The 22,891-nt window shown below is 35.6% G+C and overlaps 1 protein-coding gene across 1 annotated transcript; it reads left to right on the top strand.

Annotated features, from left to right (window-relative positions):
- The first annotated feature begins 418 nt into the window (after positions 1–418).
- LOC128999896 (cullin-3-B-like) lies at positions 419–22,819 on the top strand. Its single transcript, XM_054426653.1, has 16 exons — positions 419–678; positions 1,423–1,617; positions 2,235–2,420; positions 3,293–3,496; positions 3,941–4,120; positions 4,951–5,139; positions 9,390–9,566; positions 10,079–10,246; positions 12,059–12,166; positions 12,506–12,630; positions 13,766–13,931; positions 17,253–17,422; positions 18,118–18,253; positions 19,226–19,353; positions 21,983–22,023; positions 22,698–22,819. Exons 1-15 carry the CDS (start codon positions 565–567, stop codon positions 22,005–22,007), a joined length of 2,271 nt encoding a protein of 756 aa, XP_054282628.1. The 5' UTR covers positions 419–564; the 3' UTR covers positions 22,008–22,023; positions 22,698–22,819.
- Positions 22,820–22,891: the final 72 nt, after the last annotated feature.

The following is a 22,891-nucleotide window of genomic DNA, read 5'->3' as shown; positions in this document are numbered from 1 at the left end:
GATGGACGGATAATTATTGGTCGAGTGTGTTCTGCAAAATATGGAATACATTGTGAATGAGTGCTGTATAACTCCTACTACTGAAGAATTAATTGCTAGGTACGCAAGGCCGCACTAGATATACATAGGTACCTATTTGGTTCAATGGTTTGCCACCTTGAATATGGATATGTCAAGGGATATTTTGTTTTCAATCAAAAACATACATACACATAATTCATAGTAGTTTTTCTCACTTTACAATAATAATATCCTATATTATATCAATATTCATTTTTTTCATTAGTGGCTGACTGTAAAATACATATGGTAGAAATATTTTGGCAAAAAGATTATAGGTATACATTGATGTCTCTCCCTTTAATCTTTTTCTAGGACATTAGATTAAACATTGTCATTCCAAATTCCATATGGTATTATTTATAGCAATTTTACACTACACATAAACATAAAATTCTTCATACATCTAAATTATGTTTGTTATATTTTTAAATCTGGCTTGTAATTCCAAAGGAAGAAGTTTCTCTTTTATTAATTTTCCACACATTTTCTAAATTGTTCAAAATGTCTCAAGAGGTCAATGTGCAAGTCAACAATGAAGGGTCAAAATTAGGCTTGTATCACGTAAAAAACGTCAGTGAACCGAATTACGTCATGGGCATCGGGGACCATGCACAGGTATTTTAGAACTAGCAAATCAAATTACGTAGTGCCACAAATTGGTAATGTGGTTTAGCTTCTGTATTCATTGGAATCAGTTAGACAGTCAAGCTTGATCAATACCTCCAATATTAATCAGCGTAAGAAGTTGGCAGATTGGTATGCCTTATGGAAACAAGGAGTAACCAATATACGAAGGGAGCTTTTTCAGAGAGTCAAAAGGCTTATTAATACTAGCTGTGAAACAGCTTTTCATTTTGTTGTTCTTAAAACCAACTCTTTATCTTATTCAAATACCGGTAGTGCTAACATGTTTGTAAGCAGGTACCGGTACCGGTAATTAAAGTTACTTTTCAGCATCATTGAGTTAGCAGTTCCAGTAGTTTCCCGAATGCTGATATTCCTCTGCCATCTTCTCTCAGTGGTTGTCAAAAGGTGGTCGGCAGTGGTTTAAGGTTGGGAGGCTATAGGGGCTAATGCCCTCCCCCAATATAATCCTGGAAAAAAAAAATTTAAACGTACATTTTGTCCTGAAACGTAACAGGGTATTTTGGACACAGTTCTAGACTTAAAAAATGGCTTTAGAAAGCCGTAAATACCAAATTTTTAGGAGGTCCTGTTTGGAACAGCCCCAGGCAGCGTCCCCTTTGGCGAGATCCTAAAACTGTCACACTCAAATTGTCTTATATCCTTGTTCCTGACATATTAATTTAATATCTTCATCAATTTGAAATCAATAGCCTACAATTCAGGAACTTTCAGCTGATGGACAGGAATACAGCAGAGCATATGTGGCAGCTACTGAGGAATGCTATTCAACAAATACAGACAGAACGACTGCAAGATCTGGACTTTGAACTACTATACAGATACGGCTACTACCTCGTCCTGAACAAATATGGAGGAATGTTGTACAACGGGCTGCGTGATGAAATTTCTCATCATGTCACACATAAAGTAAGTAGCTTTTTGTTGTTTAACGTATGGTTCCTGCTCCCAACCACATAAAATACCGTATTCATTTTAAATTACCTTGTTTTTGAAGCTTTTTTTCTTGTTGAAGATTTTGATAGATGATTTAAATATATTATATATGGTAAAGTGATATCACCACGTGGGTGGCATTCTCACTTCTCAGGCAGTGCTAGAGAGTAGATTAAGATCTTCTACAAGAAAAAAGGTTTCAAAAACAAGTTAACTTAAAACTAGTCATGTTATTTAAACAGAAACTAAAATTTTAAAACTATCAAAACTTTGGCTTTGGTTTTGAGATTCGATCAGCAGGTTTACGAGATTTGAGAATTTTGAACTCGAAGATATTAAGTTTTTGTTTTTAACCTGAGGAAATCTGTTTGGTGTCCTGCAACAGATCACAACTAACACTGAAGCAATTAGCAATTTATATTCTGAACTGCAATATGTATCATAAATACTAATCCTGGAACAACAATCAATACAGTGTGTTGTACTTACAACATGAAAAATTATAAAGTCACTTATTTACATCCTACAAAATATTTTTACTTTAAAAGTTCATCTTTCTCATTTGCTAATGTGCTCAATACTTTCACCAGGTACGGTCAAGAGTTCTAACTAATTTAAATAACAATTTCCTGCAAGTGATGACCAGTTCTTGGGATATCCACCAGATGTCTCTGTTGACAATCCGAGACATTCTCATGTACCTTGACAGGGTTTATGTGAAGAACCACGGCGTTGATGATATCTACACTCTTGGACTCAATCTCTTCAAAGACCAGGTGAACTTAATTGAACTCTTTGGAGTGAAATGAAAAACTAAGAAAAATGATTAACTTAGTATAGTGTCATACTGTTTGGACAAACAAACTGATATTTTTATTACAAAAAATAATTGTCAATAGAAAAAAATATTTGGAGCATTTAGCTAAATAGCTAAAAACTTAGCTTTGCTTTCATATTTTGAAATTTTTGCCACGGATTCACAGATTTTTTTATATATAGACCATTTGGAAAGTTATTTGAATCTAGTTTATGCAGGGCTCAATTTAAAGTGAAACATCTCTAAATGGATTGAGAATGGTTCTTTATTTAGTGATACGTTTTGTAAAGATTTACTCTATTTTTAAGAAAAATCTCTGAACAATAAGAATAAGATAGTTAGTTCTAGTTGTGCTATAACTGTTGCACATGAAGGAAGAATAATATGAACGATATATTAAAAGGTGTGATCATAAAATCTTGTACCTACAAGTTCTAGTTTTAGTAAATCAATAAAAATCTACCACTTTGTGTAGATTGTGTAACACTTTGCTCATTCAGCGTTGAGTAAGACATCAAGCTTGTACATTTGGTTTGTAATGTTAAGTTGCTGATCAGTGGCATTTGCTCAGCTTATTTACAACTGCCACCACCACATTACACATGTTATATATTTAATTATTGAAAACACAGCAATAAAATAAGTTATTCTTTACACTACTTACTGCAATTTAAATTAGATGTTCCCAGTATTAACATGAATCCTGAGTCCTGTACTGTACCGTAGTAACTCTACAATTGTTTAACATGTGAAGTACTATGTGATGAGACCATAAATACAAAACTTAAGAGATTTCATCTTCAAAAACTAAATTACAATGCTTGTTGACAGGTTGTACAATACAGTAGCATCCAGACCTTCTTACAATCTAAACTATTGGATCTGGTGATGACAGAGAGGCAAGGAGATGTAATAGATCGACCGATATTCAGAGATACAACTCGCATGCTCATGGTACTTGGAAATAAAACACCTGAGGTGTACCAAGTGAACTTTGAAACTCCGTTCCTCCAACAATCCATAGCCTTCTTCAAGGTATGAAATTTCCTTAGCTTATACAGTTTTATAAACTCTAACGCCGATTTATGACTCAAAAGTTATTGCAACTTTTGTTATCTCCCCCATAAAATATCATATAGTTACTACCCACGCTTACCGCATTGTAAGGGTTGTTTACAAGCTAATGGAAGAAAGTATGTGTCAGATTGCTGATACCGTTTATTATCCATTCGTTTTGTTTATGTGTTCATAGACAACTTTTGGGTGTTTTATTTATCTAATTGTTGTTGCAGTTCATACCCTTAATGTAATTCTTTTCTCCTGCATAAGGTCTTATAAGTAGGGTCTTAAAGTTAATGAATTCCTTGAAGGTTGAACAACACTTTACTGACTTACTTGCATACATTTCCACTTTATGATATGAACCCTTGTCCCACTAATGTAATGTAAATCTATAACTTTGGTGTGTTTCTTTTATAGAGCGAAAGCCAAAGGATGATAGTTCAAGGGAACACAGCTGATTATCTGAGGAATGCTATGCAATATATTTGTAGAGAGAGTGAAAGGGCTGATGGTTGTTTTGACGAGATAACAAAACCGAAAATTGTAAAAGTAGTAGAGGACGAACTTATCTCCACAAATCTGAAGCAAATTGTTGAGGTGAGACAATAGAAATTCTATAAAGGATTGTAGTGAATTTTGTGATTTTGAATGAGTGATAAGATACAATAATTTATTTTCCATAAATAATACAACCACAATGGTAACACGTAGTGGCTAAAATAAGAGATCCCCACAAAGACCGTTCGTTTATCTGTGTGTGGGTATATCCTAAGATTTTCTTCACAGTAGCACAGAGAAGTAAAGGTATAGAGGAAACATTTAATGTACACTTAAGTGGTGTTTATCGCTAGTACCTGGCATCGAGAGAAAAGTGCAATACCACCCACCTCACCCCCCACAACCATTTACTACAACGCTCACGGTGCAATAGGAATTTCCGCACAGTGCTCGCTGCTCAGACTCTTCTTTGCTTGTCGCAAGTATATTTCCAGCACAACATACTACATACTAGTGCTGAAAGCGCACAGTCGTCCCATAAGCAAATTTCCTCTGTACCTCACTTTTCTGTGATAGTAGCTAGATAACCAGACCCAAAGCAGTAAGATCTCTAGATTTCACAATGTTCTAATACCAACAAAATAAAAAACAAAAAGTATTCTATGAAACGAGTTGATAAATGTAGGTACCATTAGTATTTCCAAAAGTAAAAGTTCTCTACCTATATCAAGGTTAATTTTCATTTCAACAAGTCAAGGCACTAGTGTTAAAACAAAATCAATGAGTGTTAAAAACCAAATGTCTTATAAAACATTATCGTGACCCATTTTTAATATTGGCAAAACTTTGAGGGTTGAGGGCAAATGAACTTTATCAAAAGGTTTTGTTTAACCTCCTGTTTTTAATGTAGGAAAATACATTGTTGACAGATGCCAGAATCTGGTGTGGTCCACATGATGGGCAACCAGTTGACGGAAGACCTAAAGATGATGTACCAGCTTTTATCCAGGGTGCCGGAAGGTTTGAGGGTTATGTTCGAAAGTATGAGTGGGTACCTGCGTCAGCAGGGATGCGAAATAATGGTGAACCAAGAACCGAAGCCCGTAAACATCATAGAGGTTTGTAACTTCAAGCTGTTGTAACTTGCCCATGTTGATCATTCAACAAGAGAAAAGCGTATAAAGTTTCAAACCTTTATTCAAGATTGATGTATTTCTTTATTAAATACAATTGATTTTTAAATATTTTTATTCACTAAGTTGCTATACTACGACTGTGACACTGTATGTACCATTGACTGTACTTTAACAGAGATTGAGGAGGGGTGACGGTAGAATGATTAGTACAGGTAAAACTCACCTAAGAAAACATAAAAATTAGTCCATTCATGAAACTTGCAGGAAACGTAGTAATTACCATTAGGTATTGGAACCTGAAGAGTCCCTAGTGATTGTGGGGGTGGAAGTACCATTTTATGGGGTTTTAAGTTTATGGGGGTAGTGATTTTGAGAAAATTTTTATTTATGGCATCCAAGCAAGTGGGGTGTCGTTTTCTATGTTTCTTAGGATGCAGAATCGAAAAAGAACATAATAAAAGCAATAAAACCGACAGTTTATCAGAAAAAGACTAATTTATTAATGAAAAACTAAATATGACAAATTAATTAAGGTAAAATAATCCAGTTAATTAATATCAATCACCTATTACAAAATTGATCATGAGTCTGTGTCACATGTTAAAGTTGTGAGGAAAATTAACCAATAAACTGGTAGTTACGCCTCTTTAACTACCACGTGTCATATTGTTCATCAGCTACTGATGCATCATCACCTTCCATGGAATCGTCAGGGTCTATAACTCGTTCTTCTCCATCATCGTTTTGACTTAACACTGACAGCTTAGTAGTGGGGATGGGTAGCAAAAACATATTTCAGTTCTGGCGATGATTCTACAACTTAGGGTGGCGATAATATATAAGACCATGTATGTAAAACCGCCCAGACCCAAATTTTTAAGGACCTTGGTCACCCGTAATGACGTCATCAATATGGCGCTCGTAAGAGGATGCTGGGTCGCTATGAAGTGGTTATTATACCAAAATTCCTGAACCGATTTTAATGAAATTTGGCATACAGGTGCTTGAATACTATATCTAATCCCAGTTTCTCAATGGTCGAGTTTGATTAGGTCATTTCAAAATGGCGGCCGTAAATAATTAAAATAATTAAAAATTGTTTAATGTTTTGTTTTTTCAACTCTCTCCAGAAATCTGCAGCGATCTTTAATTTTCCTTGCAATCACAGGTTTTGATGCCATCTCTGCATTTCATGGAATAGGCAAAATACCCCCACTGCAGCAAACCTGCAGATTAAGTGAGTTTCCATTTGCCTGATTTGATTTTCAATTAAATCCATTTCAATAACATTAAGTTTAGTGTTAACTAGGTTTGCTGCTACGGGGAGGGTAATAAAGTTTGTTTTTTAATTAAAATATGAATAGGTTAAATAAATTCGCCAAGTTTTATCAAAATATAACCATAAACTAGCAAAATAACTAATCAGGGTATTCAAAATAGTTTAGAGAGAATTTCGAAAATTTTACGTTTAGAGGGGCAAACATGAGAAAACCCAATTTTTACCCCAATAATCCCCCAGAAAACCCCGTTCTCATGGTCCGATCATGCTGGTTCGCGAACTCGTTCGAGTAAACGTAGGTTTACACGTTTTTACCAAATTACGTCAACATTGGGTAATTTTTGCTTAAGTTATTACTTGAGTTGTGCTAACGTTCTTTAAAAAGTACACGTCTACAGTCATTAACGCTGTTAAAGTTTGATGTTGTGTCATATAGAAAAGTAAAACAAATCTTTGAATTGATTCTAATGAGTTCGCAATCAAGCATGATCAGACCATGGGAACGGGGTTTTTGGGGGGATTTATGGGGTCAAAATTGGGTTTTGTAATGTTTAACCCTCTATAACATTTTCCAATTTCTCTCTAAACCAATTTGGATACCATGATGAATTTGAATACCTTAAAAACCAAATAATTTTGTTTATTGAAGTGTTTTTGTACGGATATTGGTTACCTACCGAGAAAATTCAAAAATTGTAAATTTACATTCACATTTATTCTTATGGAGAATAAGTAAACTGTTGTAGTTTACTCGTTTATGGATATATTTTGATAAAACTTGGCAAATTTATTTATTTTTACCTAAGATATTAATGTTTTAATTATAAAAACACACTTTATTATCCTCCCCGTAGCAGCAAACATAGTTAACACTAAACTTAATGTTATTGAAATGGATTTAATTGAAAATCAAATCAGGCAAATGGAAACTCACTTAATCTGCAGGTTTGCTGCAGTGGGGGTATTTGGCCTATTCCATGAAATGCAGAGATGGCATCAAAACCTGTGATTGCAAGGAAAATTAAAGATCGCTGCAGATTTCTGGAGAGAGTTGAAAAAACAAAACATTAAACAATTTTTAATTATTTTAATTATTTACGGCCGCCATTTTGAAATGACCGAATCAAACTCGACCATTGAGAAACTGGGATTAGATATAGTATTCAAGCACCTGTATGCCAAATTTCATTAAAATCGGTTCAGGCATTTTGGTATAATAACCACTTCATAGCGACCCGGCATCCTCTTACGAGCGCCATATTGATGACATCATTACGGGTGACCAAGGTCCTTAAAAATTTGGGTCTGGGCGGTTTTACATACTTGGTCTTATATATTATCGCCACCCTAAGTTGCAGAATCATCGCCAGAACTGAAATATGTTTCTGCTACCCATCCCCACTACTAAGCTGTCGGTGTTAAGTCAAAACGATGATGGAGAAGAACGAGTTAGAGACCCTGACGATTCCATGGAAGGTGATGATGCATCAGTAGCTGATGAACAATATGACACGTGGTAGTTAAAGAGGCGTAACTACCAGTTTATTGGTTAATTTTCCTCACAACTTTAACATGTGACACAGACTCATGATCAATTTTGTAATAGGTGATTGATATTAATTAACTGGATTATTTTACCTTAATTAATTTGTCATATTTAGTTTTTCATTAATAAATTAGTCTTTTTCTGATAAACTGTCGGTTTTATTGCTTTTATTATGTTCTTTTTCGATTCTGCATCCTAAGAAACATAGAAAACGACACCCCACTTGCTTGGATGCCATAAATAAAAATTTTCTCAAAATCACTACCCCCATAAACTCAAAACCCCATAAAATGGTACTTCCACCCCCACAATCACTAGGGACTCTTCAGATTCCAATACCTAATGGCAATTACTACGTTTCCTGCAAGTTTCATGAATGGACTAATTTTTATGTTTTCTACTGGTTTTTTAGTATAATTTTACCTGTACTAGATAGGCTTAGCTAGGATTTAAACACTTTTTTTTGTCAAAAATTATAACATGACTGATTTGAGAATTTTTCCCACTGTAATTAGGAGTTGTCTCTACCTATATGATACCTCTTTAAAGATTAGTAAGTTAGGTACTGTACTTGTGAAAAAATAAATTTTTTTATGTAGGTATAGGAATTTTTACAGCAACAAACGATTATACCCATGGCAATGATTGCCTAACCTAATACAAACAGCTTAACTTTCCACAAGTGGTAGGTAGTTGGACTGCTCATTCAGTTGCAACAACCAAATAATCAAATCAAATTCTTTTATTTTATGAATCACAGTACTGTATTTCCAAAAAAAGTTACTATAAGGATGTGATTGGTGATTTTAAGTAAGGGCTTTTTTGCCATTGGTGTGCACACCTCAATCAGGCCGCTAGCCCCCTACTGGTATCATTCATGAACAAAAATGTCTAGAAATTATTAAAATTGTTGAATCTAAGGCCGCATGCAAGATAAGGTCAGTGATATGTTTTTTTTCCAGCAAGAAACTGGTCGGCTGCAGACATTCATCGCCAGATGACTGAAGGTTATGGCCCTAATGCCATGAATGAGGTTTAAGGACAGAAAGGGGTTAGGGAGTGAAATTATCCTGAAAGAAAACCTTTTTCATTTGTGGTTTTCTGTGAGAGGTCTGGGTACCACTAAAAATACAATTCCTTCCAAAATGAACATTTTCACGGTCGTTTTTACACCCCCTAACCAATTTCTGCATTTTAGGCACACATTTTTTTCACAAAAAGAATGCCAGTAAAGGCAAGGAGGCTTGTTGAGAAGTACACGCAAACTAAGAACAACCGGCCCTTACTTAACTACCATCATTAATGCACAGTTTATTAGTATTTTTCTAACAGGCTAATGCAAAAATGTCCTCTTAACATAATTTGAAATTTTTGATCACTAACAATGGTTATGATCTTGTTTTCCAGAGGCTGTTAGAAATTAAACAGTTCACTGATTATTTCTTAGCAAACTCATTCTCTAATGACAAATTCTGCAAGCAAATGATTGCTTTGGACTTTGAATATGTCCTAAACATAAACAGCAAGTCTCCAGAGTATCTTTCACTCTTCATTGATGACAGGTTGAAGAAATGTGCCAACGGGGTAAGGAGGAACTAATTAATCTTTTTCTGGTAGTGTATTAAATATTTTTTTTAAGAATTCTACACAAAAAAATATGGATAGACTTTGTGTAACATATTGTTAACTATAGTGAAATCAAAATTAGTTTTCTATTTTTAACCTTTTTTGTGTGCTGTGAACTATGTCTGAAACCTTTTTCGGGTAAGTTGTATCTATTCCTTCTTCTTTTACGAATTCCTAAGCCAATTGATCCTTCCTCCAAAAACTATCCATAAACAAATTGTTGCTGCATTCTTATCTAAATAGTTTTTGCCACAGGCTTAATATACAGATATCCTTGAGTCTTGAGATCTAATTGATGTCATGGATAATTAGTGTTTTTTTATCGAAGTTTGCATCGGCAAACCGTAAATATTTTAATCTGCTTATTTTAACAGAGGCCAACAGTAAATACAAGTTATAAGAACTTTATCTCAAATATTGTATTAAAATGATTTACTACTTGTATAATAGCAATAACCTTTTTTATACAGTTCAACTACGAAGACAAAGCTGTTCTTGAAAATACTGTAGAACTTTTTCGATTCCTGCGGGACAAAGACATGTTTGAACAATTTTATAAACAACATTTGGCAAAGAGACTGTTACTCAACAAGACTATTAGTGAAGAGCAAGAGATGGCATTCATAGGCAAACTAAGGGTAAGTTTAGTATATTGATACAGTAAAGTTATGAGCATTTTTTTATTTACCAATATACAAAGTCCCAAGGTACTCTATATGGTTGTGTCAGATTGTTGACACTCCATACCTAGTAGCCACATTAAAGATAGTGATTGGCGGTATTTGAACCTGGGGCCTATGGGATCAAAGCTCTGCATTCTACTAGAAAACCAGCTGGCCCCCCTATGAACATTCAAATACAGTTTATTTATTTATTTAACATCATCACATTACATCAATTCTCTTGACAGGTGATTTGTCATTACGTCTAATAAAATTATACATTGAAAAATCTACATTATAAAAATCTACATTATAAAATACAAAACAAATAAAGCAATCAATACAAACCTATGGGAGAAGTAATACCTTTCAAATTGTAATCACATCTCCAAGATATTCTTCTAGTGAGTAAAATGCCCTCCCCAAAAGGAAACTTTTTAAAGATGATTTAAATTTAGAAACTGAGGCAACGTTTTTTATCTCAGCAGGTAGTTTATTGTAAACTTTTGGCCCTATATACTGAGGAGATAAATGAAATATTTTAAGCCTATGTTGAATTGGTTTTATAATATTTTTTAATCTTGTGTTATGTGTATGAGATGGTTGACAGTCCATGAATGTATCGAAATCACTTTCAACCATTAATGCCAATTTGTATATAAGAGCACAGAAAACGTACTACTATAACCCAGAATGCCAACCGCATGGTAAAAAGCATTAAGCGGTTTGAGAGAGCTTTGCCTGTCAATCCGTAGGTAGCGCCACCAGCGTTGCTATGCTATTGCATGGCAACGCTGGTGGCGCTGCCTACGATTGACAGGCAAAGCTCTCTCAAACCGCTTAATGCTTTTTACCATGCGGTTGGCATTCTGGGTTATAGTAGTACGTTTTCTGTGATAAGAGCAAAAAAAGGTCAAAATTTTAAACTGAATAAATAAATCTTTACAATGTGTTCTATTGGGAACTCAGGCCATTATTCTTTCTTACTGCTCTTTTTTGAAGAACAAATATTTTTTCACATGAAAAAACACACAGTACATACACACAGTACAGTACAGTATATTAATTATAGCTATATTAATTTTGATTCATCAATATTCTCAAATCAATAACTTTCTTAAATATTTATTTGACTTAAGTAAAAATATTAGAATAATATTAGTTTGTGTTTCTTTTGTCCAACTTTGGTTCGAAAGAAAAATATGTAAAATGTAATAAATGTTTTATCCCCCCCAGTTTCAAAAGCTTGAATTAAATAGTAGATTACGGTACCTTTGTTGTTGTAGTCAGTAGTTCTTGAGTAGGTAAGATCTATACATGCCTGAAGCTTGTGCGGCATCTTCAGGAGTCTTCTTAAGGTATCTTCTTATCACTAACACTATGGTCTATATAATGTTTTTATTTACAAAAATGTATACACACTTGCAGTCACTATTATCGGGGCCAGGTAGATCAGACTCTCTGTCGTTACGTTGTCCGACCACATTGATAGTTAGTTAGTGACCGCTTGTGTGTGAATATTTTTCTAAATACAGTATAGAATGTAGTGTTAGTGATAAGAAGATAACTTAAAGACTCCTGAAGATGGCGCAGAAGCTGGCAACATGCATAAGGTGAAGTCACATCTTACCTACTCAAGAACTGCAAGCTACAACACAAAGGTAATCTCAAAAAAAGTTTAAGCGTTAACTAAGTCGTAAAATACCTAGATAATGCAAAGAAGTCTGCCATACAACGTATTTTAAAACCCTGTATATCACTATGGAGTTGATAGAGATTTCTTTTCAGACAGAGTGTGGTCTCCAGTATACTCGCAAGATGGAAGGAATGTTTAGAGACATTTTAAACTCCTCAGAAATCACTGCAGAGTTCCAAAACCATGTCACGGATACTTGGGTAAACATGTCCATTTTCATAAGGATTTACTTATTGATTTAGGTTGGCAATAATCACAATATCAAGTTTCTAAATTTTCTATGGACATATTGAGAAGTTTATCATAATATTGCATAAAATATGGATTCGTACTCATAGAATTATGGTTGAACGTAGCTACAGAAATATCTCCCTCCATTCTACACTATTCCCTCAAATCATATTTGCATTTATAATTGCCAGTCACTTTCTCTACTTAATGGTATTTTTGTAATAGTTTGCTGGTAAGTTTGTGAAGTTTGCCTAACCTTAATATTTAAGGCTTTTGCAAACCATGGGATCAGCTAGAGTTTATTACAGGATCCAATCACTGGTGTTGAGCTAAGTGTGCGTCTTCTGACAGCAGGTTTCTGGCCAATGATTGATATTCTTCCACCATGTCGTCTGCCTTCCCACACCCAGACTGCGTACGACTCGTTCAAGCAGTAAGTTTCGTCAATTACTTTATATAGAGCAAATAGACAATCCTATTCATCAAAAATTGAAAAAACAAAACCAAAGTTTTCACGACTAATCTCAAAATGTTGTGAAAACTTTTAACTACCTAGGACTCATCTAATAGGTAAGTTACGTTTTGTATCTATTCCTTCTACCTTAATGTACTCCTAAATTAAGTGTTTTTCCTCTATAAAACTAAGATAACTTAAAGAAACAGATTAAACATCATGACACCCTATTTAAACAGCCCTATATTTATATTTAAACTGTACAGGACTAACAATAAATTACCTTCAGCTGAATTTTTAAGGTTGATGTATCTTATAAAGGAGTCTAATTTCATCCATGGTCTCGAGTGGAATTAATCAACATAGAGTAAGAGATTATTAAGCAATAGATTGTTAAGCTCAAAATTATTATCCCACAACACCAAATTACGTATTTATAAAACAATAATAAGACCGGTTTTACTGTATGGCTCAGAAACATGGGCAATGAGCAAAAAAATAGAAAAGAAAATTATAACATTTGAAAACAAGGTTCTCAGGAAAATATATGGCCCGACACTGGAAGATGGGATATGGAGAATGAGACACAACATCGAGATTAGGGAGCGCTATAAAGACCCTGACATCATAGCGGAAGTCAAGAGCAGAAGATTGAGATGGTTTGGTCATATTTCGAGAAGAGAGGAAGACTCCACTACGAGAAATGTACTTGATAGAAACGCAGAAGGCAGGAGACCACGAGGCCGTCCCAAACTTAGATGGAAGGATCAAGTACAAAAAGATGTAAGAAGACTGGGAAGGAGTGAAAATGACACCAAAGACAGAGACATCTGGAGGCAGTGTGTGGGCGAGGCCAAGTACCTCTTAGGGTACCAGTGGCCACTCCAGTAAGTAAGTAAGTAAGTAAGAGTAAGAGATTGCAGAGGAGAAGTTAGTTTGGCAACTTTCCGTGGATTAAGTCTGTATATGTTCAGGGTTTGCCACATAATCCATCAAATCAACAAATTTCCTCAACATAAATTATACAATAACTGCTAATATACGACGGACTGACTAGTAGCTTGTAACCTAGACCAGTGGAATCGAGTCTTTACAGCCAGATGTTTGTTGACAGGTTCTACCTTTCCCGTCACTGCGGTCGTCAGTTGACTTTACTGCCTCAGCTGGGCTCTGCGGAGATGAAGGCGTCATTTCAAGGGAAAGAGTACACATTGCCAGTATCAACATACCAGATGTGCATCTTGATGCTGTTTAACATCAAGTCCCACTGGACTCTTCAGGTGAAATTTGGATTGGAAATGACATTTAGTTACTACTTTTAAGCTTCTGTCCTTTGATTGCTACCGCGTACTTTGTTTAAAACCAATCACATTTCTCTTTCACTAAAACACAACAACTAACGTGTTAAGACACAATATGGCTGTCATTTTGTCTCAAGATTTTGTGTCGCTCTTGTATATGTGTTTGGTTTGGATCCTTATATAAATAACATAAGTTAAATCTTGAAAGGCTGCCAAGTTTAAGAAGTGCCATTATCAAGAAAAATGGCAGCAATTAAAAATGAGATATAATATAGTGGGCTACATTTATTTTTTTAATTTTTGAAACGTACTGTAGTTACATTTACAATTTAATACTTAAGAATTAAATTTTTGAATGAATTATGCAACTTAGTTATTCATGGTTATTGTACCGTCCAACTGACTGGCTACCCCTCTAATTGTCAGGTATACACGACACCCATGTCCTGGTCTTAATGTCCTTAACACTTAAACCGAAACATGGATGACACTTAAGTAAATAGAAACATCCTGTCCCAGAGACCGGACGATTTTTCATCAACAAATTTCATGTAAAATCTTAGATTAAGTATTAGCGAATTTCCCTATAGGGAAGTAGCTATTACCGTAGGTGGCATGGTAAGACCTAGGCCCGGGACCAATTTACTTTTTCATTTTGATGTCCCCAGAGGCCAAAAACACCATTCGTTCAAATTTTTATATATGTATATATATATATAGATATATATACTTTGAAAATGGCCTTAGAGCCGAAACTATAGTTAGTAAATATTTTAATAAATAATTTTACTTGGGTACTAAGTTTATTAATGTTTAATCTTTATTTATACAGGGTGAGTTTTAGTTGTCCCCCCCCCCCAACTTTTTTCTACATTTTTTCAAATATCAATCCCAGACCACTTCCAAACATTGTTGGGTAGTAAGTACTTCATTTTGACAAGGTGGTCATTTCCGGCCGCCATCTTGGACCCGCCATATTGGATGCAACATTTTTTTTTCAAATGTAAAGGTGGGGTTGTGACCCATTATTTCGAACTACATTTTTACCCTAATTACAATGCCGCAAACTGTTTTTAAAAATCTGGTAAAAAATGGGGTAAAAATTGGTTTTTCTAATTTTTTACCCTCTAAACACAAAATTTCCCAATTTCTCTCCAGACCTTTTTAAAGAGCTTAAAAAAAGAAATAATTTAGTATATCAAAGTGTTTTTGTACAATTATTGGTTACGGAGAAAATTCAAAAAAATTGTATTTTAAAATGCCCATGTTATTCTTATGGAGAATATTGTAAAATGTTGTAGTTTGCTTGTTTATGGATATATTTTGGTCAAACTTGGTAAATTTATTTATTTTATACAAAGTTATTCATATTTTACTAAAAACACCCTTTTTTACCCTCCCTGTAGCACCAAGCCTAGGTACTCATAAAACCTAATGTTAATTAAATACATTCAATTGAAAATCAGTTCAGGCAAATAGAAATTCGCTTAGTTGGCAGGTTTGCTGCGGCGGGGGTATTTTTTTAAGTATATGTGGGCTTAAAGAAAATAAAACATACATTTTAGTACAAATATATGTATTATAAAAGTAATATTAATTTACAAAAAATGTAATAAAATGTATAATAAACATAAAACATACAATATACTGGAGACATAAAATAAAAAATAAAAATATTCTTGTCTGAACTTGTCTTTTACATACAGTCACAGTCTATGCACACTTTAAGGCTGGTTTTATGCACCGCGACAGTCGCGAGTCGCGTGTCGCGCCACGTCTTGCGGCTGACCAAAATGTCACGCGACAGCGACACTTTTTTGTCGCGTAACTCACATCCGGTGGTGGGGGAATTAAAGAAATCAGCCTGTTCTCAATCCAATGTTGTGTGTTGTGTAGTGTTGTACACGTTAATGACAAAACCCCAGTTATTTTATCAACACATACAATTTACAGTTGGAATTGGGTCAACCCTCTTAAAAATGACATTACATAATATAATGATGTAATTTATATTACAAATAAAGGGTTAAGAACTCATTTATATACTAATCATGCCAAATTTCAGCCCAATCTGACCAGTATTTTTCGAGTTTACTTTTCCCATACACACATACACACATACAGCAACCACCTCTTTTTTTATAATAGTATAGATTAACATTAATCAATATAAATGTATGGAGAATGTACCACGTGGAGTATGAAAAATACTACTGTCGCGCCGCGACTGTCGCGATGCATAAATGTGCTCATTTGATCCAATAGAACTTGAACCGCGCGGGACACATTTTTTGAAGCTGCGATTCTAAAACCTGTCGCGGGTATTTAGAGATTTCCGAGTCGCTCGCGCGGCAGTTTGTCGCTGTCGCGGTGCATAAATGCTCCCATTTAACTCAATAGAACTTGAGTCGCGCCGCGACACGCGACACGCGACTGTAGCGGTGCATAAAACCAGCCTAAGGGATTGTTGAAAAAAAGAAGCCTTTGCATAAACAACTGCAGAAAAATCAATTTTCCCTCCAGTCTCACAGGCCGGTGTTTCGGTTAAAGTGTTAAATAGGCTAGGTCCAAACTGCAAAGGCAGTAGCTTTTCAAGCTGCTAATTTATTTAGTAGTTCGTCACCAAGGTTGCTTGCAGGGTCATAATAGTATATTTCATACCTAGGGCCGAAAATGAGGTTTTGCCGGCTCGAGATTTAGATGAAGTTGAGTACTTGAAACGATCGAAAACTGCAAAACCATTTCGGTCCGTGGTACAAACGCTATTTTTCACCACACTATACTCTATTACCAGTATTCACCACAATAATAATGCACACTAACAGTCAACACAACTACAACATTTAGGTTATGTGAAATATTTTGAGCAATCAGCAAAAGTAACAATAAATAGTTGCCTAGGCAGCGGTGACGATAAAACAAGTCTATTGCATTGCATCTGGGTACTGCTTGTGTTTTTAAAATACACATTTTAATATTTGAAAAGTAAATAAGCAAACAGCAGGTTTTCAGCACTAGGGATGTAAAAACCTGCTCGGTCCCAAAATGATTATGACAGCTGGCATGGACAGCAATACGTAGCTTTCGGCCTTCAATAAGCGTTTGTCAAACGGCTAAAAACATGGTAGTGTGGTGAAAATAAATGAAATTTAACCGTACGGTTCTTTAGACATTCTTAAAGTGTTTGCTGAGAGATCCGAACTACATGGTGCCAAGTTTATTTGACTTTACTTTAATAATTATGTATAATAGAAGGAACATGCTATTCTTGAAAAGTAATACAAATTTCAAGGTTTTCAGGGATTACAGGAAAATACAAAGATACCAATGAAAGATTTGCTGCGTTCTCTTCAGTCACTCTCTTCTGGTAAAAGCTTCCAGAAAATACTGAACAGATCAGCCAGTCCTTCACAGGGTCATCTGGATGATGTATTCTCTGTCAATGAAACTTTAAGCTCAAAAGGTAGCAGGTACGTAAGCATAGTTTGAACTACTATTTGACTGACTAGAATCCGCGCCGCTATAGTGGGGGTGTAAAATTGATCATGAAATATAACCCAGTAGTATTTGGTTTTTAATTTGGGATTTATGTTTTTTTTTTTTTAACATGAAGTTACATTTAATTTGGGATTATTTGTTCCAAACTCCACCGATTTCCGAGTGATGTCTTTGATATTTACGCAATCACAATAGATGATAATCAAATTGTTGCGATCGCCAGGGATATCGTCTATGGGGCCACGATCCTAGAAGACGATGATGATGTCTCTGAAATCGTTGAGGATGTTTGCGAAATCAGTGGTTGTTCTAGGACCTTGTCAAGGCTACCAGGGGTTATCTCACCCCCAAAGAGAAGAGGGGCTTCAGGGAAAATTTGGTATTTTTAAAGTCGTTTGGTAACTTTTAAAGTTATTTTTAATATCTAGAAGAACTGTATCCAGAATCCTGTTACATTTTTAGGACAAAAAGTACATTTATTTTTATAAGGTCCAATGGGGGGAGGCTCCAGCCCCTGTAGCCCCCCCCCCCCCTTAAGACCGCCACAGAGTGAAATTATACAATTTTAAACCCAAAACACAATCACATCAAAAATTACTTAAGTTGAAATTTGGAATTTGAAAATACTTTCAAATATATGTACCGAAAATATATTAATTGTTTTCAGGATAAAGCTTCCACAAGTACAAATAAAGTTTGAGGCCACAGGAGATCCAGACAGGATGACAAGAATAATTGAAGAACGAAAACATGAAGTTGAAGCTGCTGTCATGAGGATTTTAAAAGCTCGTAAGACTGCCAAGGTGAGCAGTGTTCCAATGTAAGCGCCACTTTATGATCACTCATTAGTATGACCCACACAGTAATCAGACTAAATAAGGCAGCAACCAATGTCGACGATACTGAGGCACTATTGAGTCTCCCATCTTTTTAGATAGTGTTTCTGTTTCTAGTCTAGTCTTGCAAGCTTTACACGAATTAGTACGGTGGTTAGTGTGTAGAATAAATAAATTATAAATTGTGCTTAGCATGATTATTCCTCTGTTGAACTAAGGTTCGGAAGTGCATAATGTATATTCAACAGTTAACTTGTGTAATGGATGTAGGCTTAGTTAAGTTTAGAACATAGTTAACACCTTACGTATTCAAGCCAAAGTGATACAGCTGTAATAATCAAGGGTTAATGAACTAGATAAACCATGTTTTGTAATAATTGTAGCACAGATAAATTTAAATCTCTTACAAAGGAAATGACTATTTGTGTATTAGGAGCCTAATGATTGTTTGTGCTCCTAATACATACAAGATGTTTCCTATTACCATAATTAACTTATATCAATACACGTATTAACTTTTGTACATAAAATTACATTTAGGTTATGTTTGTTATTTTAATGATTATGTTATTTTTTACTGGTTGGTAACTAGCATACGGAATACGCAGCTGTGGTTGGTCTACAAACTACAACTGGAAAATCAGCTGATTAAGCGAGCGGAAATGATCTATTCCCGCTTTAGAGCGGCAATGAGCTATTTTGCGTACTGTTTACAGGAATGGCAATGTGATAATTTCCATGCAATTGTAGGAAAAGTATATAACGTCAAAAGTTGACTTTTCTTGGTTTACTTTGGTTAGTATTTTACGTTTTATTATTTTTGGTAGTTCGGCCCTCTCCAAGTCCTGTAAACAATAAATTGTCAAGAGTTCTTAAGTTTATATTGTTTTAAAATCGTTTGTAGTCTATTGATATTTTTTAACAAGCTTCATCTTTCAGCATGATATGTTAACGAATGAGGTGATCAAAATGTTAAGTCCCCGATTTATGGCCAGCAAAGAGTTTATCAAGATCAGAATTGAAGACCTGATAGAGAGGGGATTCATTGTCAGAAGTAAAAAAGACAGGTTAGTTACCTACAGCAGCTAAAACTGTGAACCTCAGCAGCGTACTTAAGCTGAGTAATTGAAACATACTGTACATATTGTTTTTAAGGATTTTGTAGAGGATAGGTTTAAGAGCAGACTTATCTTACTGACGTTTAGTTGTTGATTGATTTAACTAAGACTTATTTAACTCTCTTGTTTGAAATAATCTAAAATCACTTTAAAATAGCTTGCAAAGCGGACGGAGACTCTTGCGTTGTTGTGGCGGACTTTAGCCACATGCCTCGGTATGCACTGCAACTAGCCTCTAGTGGTTATGTATCACTAAAGCTGCTAAAAAATAACGTCAATCAACGTTAAATTACTTTAAATTGCCTTAAAAAAGTTATTCTTAAACATTTTTTTTTAAATCAACAGTTTTCGATTTATTTAAGGAAGAAAATATCAAATGGCCGCCATTTTGAATTGGCTCAATTTATAAACCTGATACTTTGTACAAAGATTAGCCTTACGTGTCACTACTTACGTACCAAGTTTCAAGTCAATCGCTTAAGGAGTTTGAAAGTGATGGATTCATTTGTGAAAATCACATACAGACTGTGTAATGTGTATCAGACTGTGTATCTGAGAAAATAAATAAGCTTTTTGTTGGTTCAAAACTGGACCCAGCTGTCCTTGATCATTAGGCTTTTAATAAATGGTCCTGGATATGAAACAGCTGATCTTAGTCAGTAACAAAGCAACACAGATCATCTCAATCCAATTTACACTCATCCTTCATTCATATTCAGGTTAAAATATACACCATAGTATGCTTCGCTGTCATAAAGAATTGAATTGATCTGATTGAATTGATTGATTGAATTGAATTAATCTACACATAACTATCCTACACGTAATTGTAATCTTTCTTTGCCGATACATCGAACAGCAGCTTTTGAAAAGACACCATTCTATACAGGCAGCCGATTATTTAATAAACTACCTTCTCATATTCGCAATGAATCTTCTGCCAAAGCATTTAAAAGAAAACTTGTTAACTATCTAAAGAGCCATATGTTTTATTCAGTAGAGGATTTCATTTTTATTAGGGATAGACGGGTCCCGAAATTTCGGGAATTTTTCGGGAAAAAAATATTCCCGATTATCGGGACGGGATTACATTAAACTCGAGAATTTTTCGGGACGGGATTTGGTCCGATCGTCGGCGATTTTTCCGCTTCGCGAGTGCCGATAACGCCGTTATTGCGAGCGATAGGTCCGCGAACGCAGGACCCGAAGTCATTTCGACGATTACGCCGTGACCACGGAGTCATAACAATGATCGCGCCGTGGCCGCGATTATTGGACCGACGATCGCACCGTGACCGCGAGTCATAACGATGATCGGGCTGTGACCGCGGAGTCATACCGACAGTCACGCCGTGACCGCGGAGTGATAACGACGATCGCGCTGTGACCACGAGTCATACCGACGATCACGCTGTGACCGCGAGTCATACCGACGATCGCGCCGTGACCGCGAGTCATACCCACGATTGCGCCGTGACCGCGAGTCATGACGACGATCGCGCCGTGACCGTGGGGTCATACCGACGATAACCCCGTGACCGCGAGTCATGACGACGATCGTGCCGTGACCGCGGGTCATGACGACGATCGCCCCGTGACCGCGAGTCATGCTGACGATCGCGCCGTGACCGTGAGTCATATCGACGATCGCGCCGTGACCGCGAGTCATGACGACAATCGCGCCGTGACCGTGGAGTCATACCGACGATAAGCCTGTGACCGCGGAGTCATACTGACGATCGCGCCGTGACCGCGGAGTCATACTGACGATCGCGCCGTGACCGCGGAGTCATACCGACGATCGCGCCGTGACCGCGAGTCATGACGACGATCGCGCTGTGACCGTGAGTCATACAGACGATAACCCCGTGACCGCGGAGTCATACCGAACATCGCGCCGTGACCGCGAGTCATGACGACGATCGCGCCGTGACCGTGAGTCACAAGTTTCTATAGGTAGCCTACCTGTAAATTGTTACCCATTTTTTGGTTTTTATAGATCATTGCCACAAATGGTAAAAATTGATTTCGTATGTCTTTTTTGGTAACTGCAATACAGTACTTTCTTTTTATGCACAGAAAAAAATCCCGTCCCGTCCCGTCCCGAAAATCGGGAAGGAAATAAAAATCCCGTCCCGTCCCGTCCCGAACTAAAAATTCAATCCCGTCCATCCCTAATTTTTATATAGTAATAGTAGTTTGTAAAATGGTTCATGTGGAGAGTTTGTTTTCTCATTATGTTTAAGTTACATTTTAATTTAGTTTTTAACATTTTTGTATCATATTTTTGACATGTCATCTACCATTGAGGAAACTCCTCTGTATATGGTGTAATTTGTGACAATTTACATGAATAAATTGAATGTATCCTTTATTTCTGGAATGCAGACCAACCAATGCTTAGAGGAAACATTAAGACAGGACTCGATAAAAGGCCAAATAAAACTTCAGGGTTGGATATTTTCCTCTCTGATAAAATAACTTAATGAATGGAATATACTCTTCTTATACCTTAATCAGTTCATTGTCTGATTGTTTACGACATGTGAAGATTTATAACGCAAGTTGTCTTTTCCAGACGAGTCTACGAGTACGTGGCCTAAAGATAAGAGACTGAAGGTGAGTATTATGGATACACTGTGTTTTATCTTATGACGAATTTTTGCCAATGAGGAATTGCACTAAGCCTAGATTTGAAAGTGTTATTTTTGGGGGAAAACTTAAAACTGCATAATAGCAACCAAGCACAATAACTCATGTTAATATTACCATTCCTACATGTTATAGAGTGCATTGAAAGTTTTTGTTGCCGATAGAAATGTGTTGGAAATTGTCTTTAGGGTCAAGTCTGTCGTGAATGGATTTTAGGAGCAAATAACATTATTTGTCCAATTTCCAGTTGCTTTTTTCAATATTTTCATCTTTCCCTGTTTAACAACTCGTGAAAGATCTGTTGATCCTTCTTGTGTTTGCATTTTTATGCCTCAAAAGAAAGAGGTTTTACAAAAATGTTTTATTGTAATTTTTTTAATGATTTAAGTAAGTGTAAATTTATAGTGACAATTTTTAATAACTGACGAAAGTAGAAAATATGAAAACAAGATTTTGCCAGTCTATTCACTCATGCAAAGGACTATGAAATAAAATCTTCTCTACATACTTGATATTATTTTTTTTAATGGTTTTTATGGATCAAAAATAATAAAGAAAAAATAACATTCCATCACATGATCGCGGTTAACATTGCCCAATTTATGAATAGTGCAATTACTAAAATACGTAACTTGTTACAGGACGATTCGAAACTGCACAGAAGACCTGAAGTAATTTATCCGATCTAAAAAAATTGTGTACAGTCCTTCAAACGTTTTATCAAACTTACTTCCAAATAAAAATACATTTAACACCCTTTTCATTACTTCTTCATTATTTTTTTTACCATTATTACCTTAAAAGTTATGAATTAACGATGAGTTAAAAGAAAACA

The sequence above is a fragment of the Macrosteles quadrilineatus genome, unplaced genomic scaffold, assembly GCF_028750875.1.
Source record: "Macrosteles quadrilineatus isolate MER2022 unplaced genomic scaffold, UCM_ALF_1.0 Scaffold_8__2_contigs__length_117827958, whole genome shotgun sequence".
Taxonomy (NCBI): domain Eukaryota; kingdom Metazoa; phylum Arthropoda; class Insecta; order Hemiptera; family Cicadellidae; genus Macrosteles; species Macrosteles quadrilineatus.
Note: the sequence above shows the minus strand (reverse complement) of the source record. Positions and strands in the feature narration are given on the sequence as shown.

Excerpts from the sequence above, each read along its gene's own strand:
- LOC128999896 (XM_054426653.1), top strand. The coding sequence starts at position 565 with ATGTCTCAAGAGGTCAATGTGCAAGTCAACAATGAAGGGTCAAAATTA. Across the intron at positions 4,121-4,950 it reads ATCTGAAGCAAATTGTTGAG|ATGCCAGAATCTGGTGTGGT; the intron begins GTGAGACAATAG and ends CATTGTTGACAG. Across the intron at positions 18,254-19,225 it reads AAGCTCGTAAGACTGCCAAG|CATGATATGTTAACGAATGA; the intron begins GTGAGCAGTGTT and ends TTCATCTTTCAG.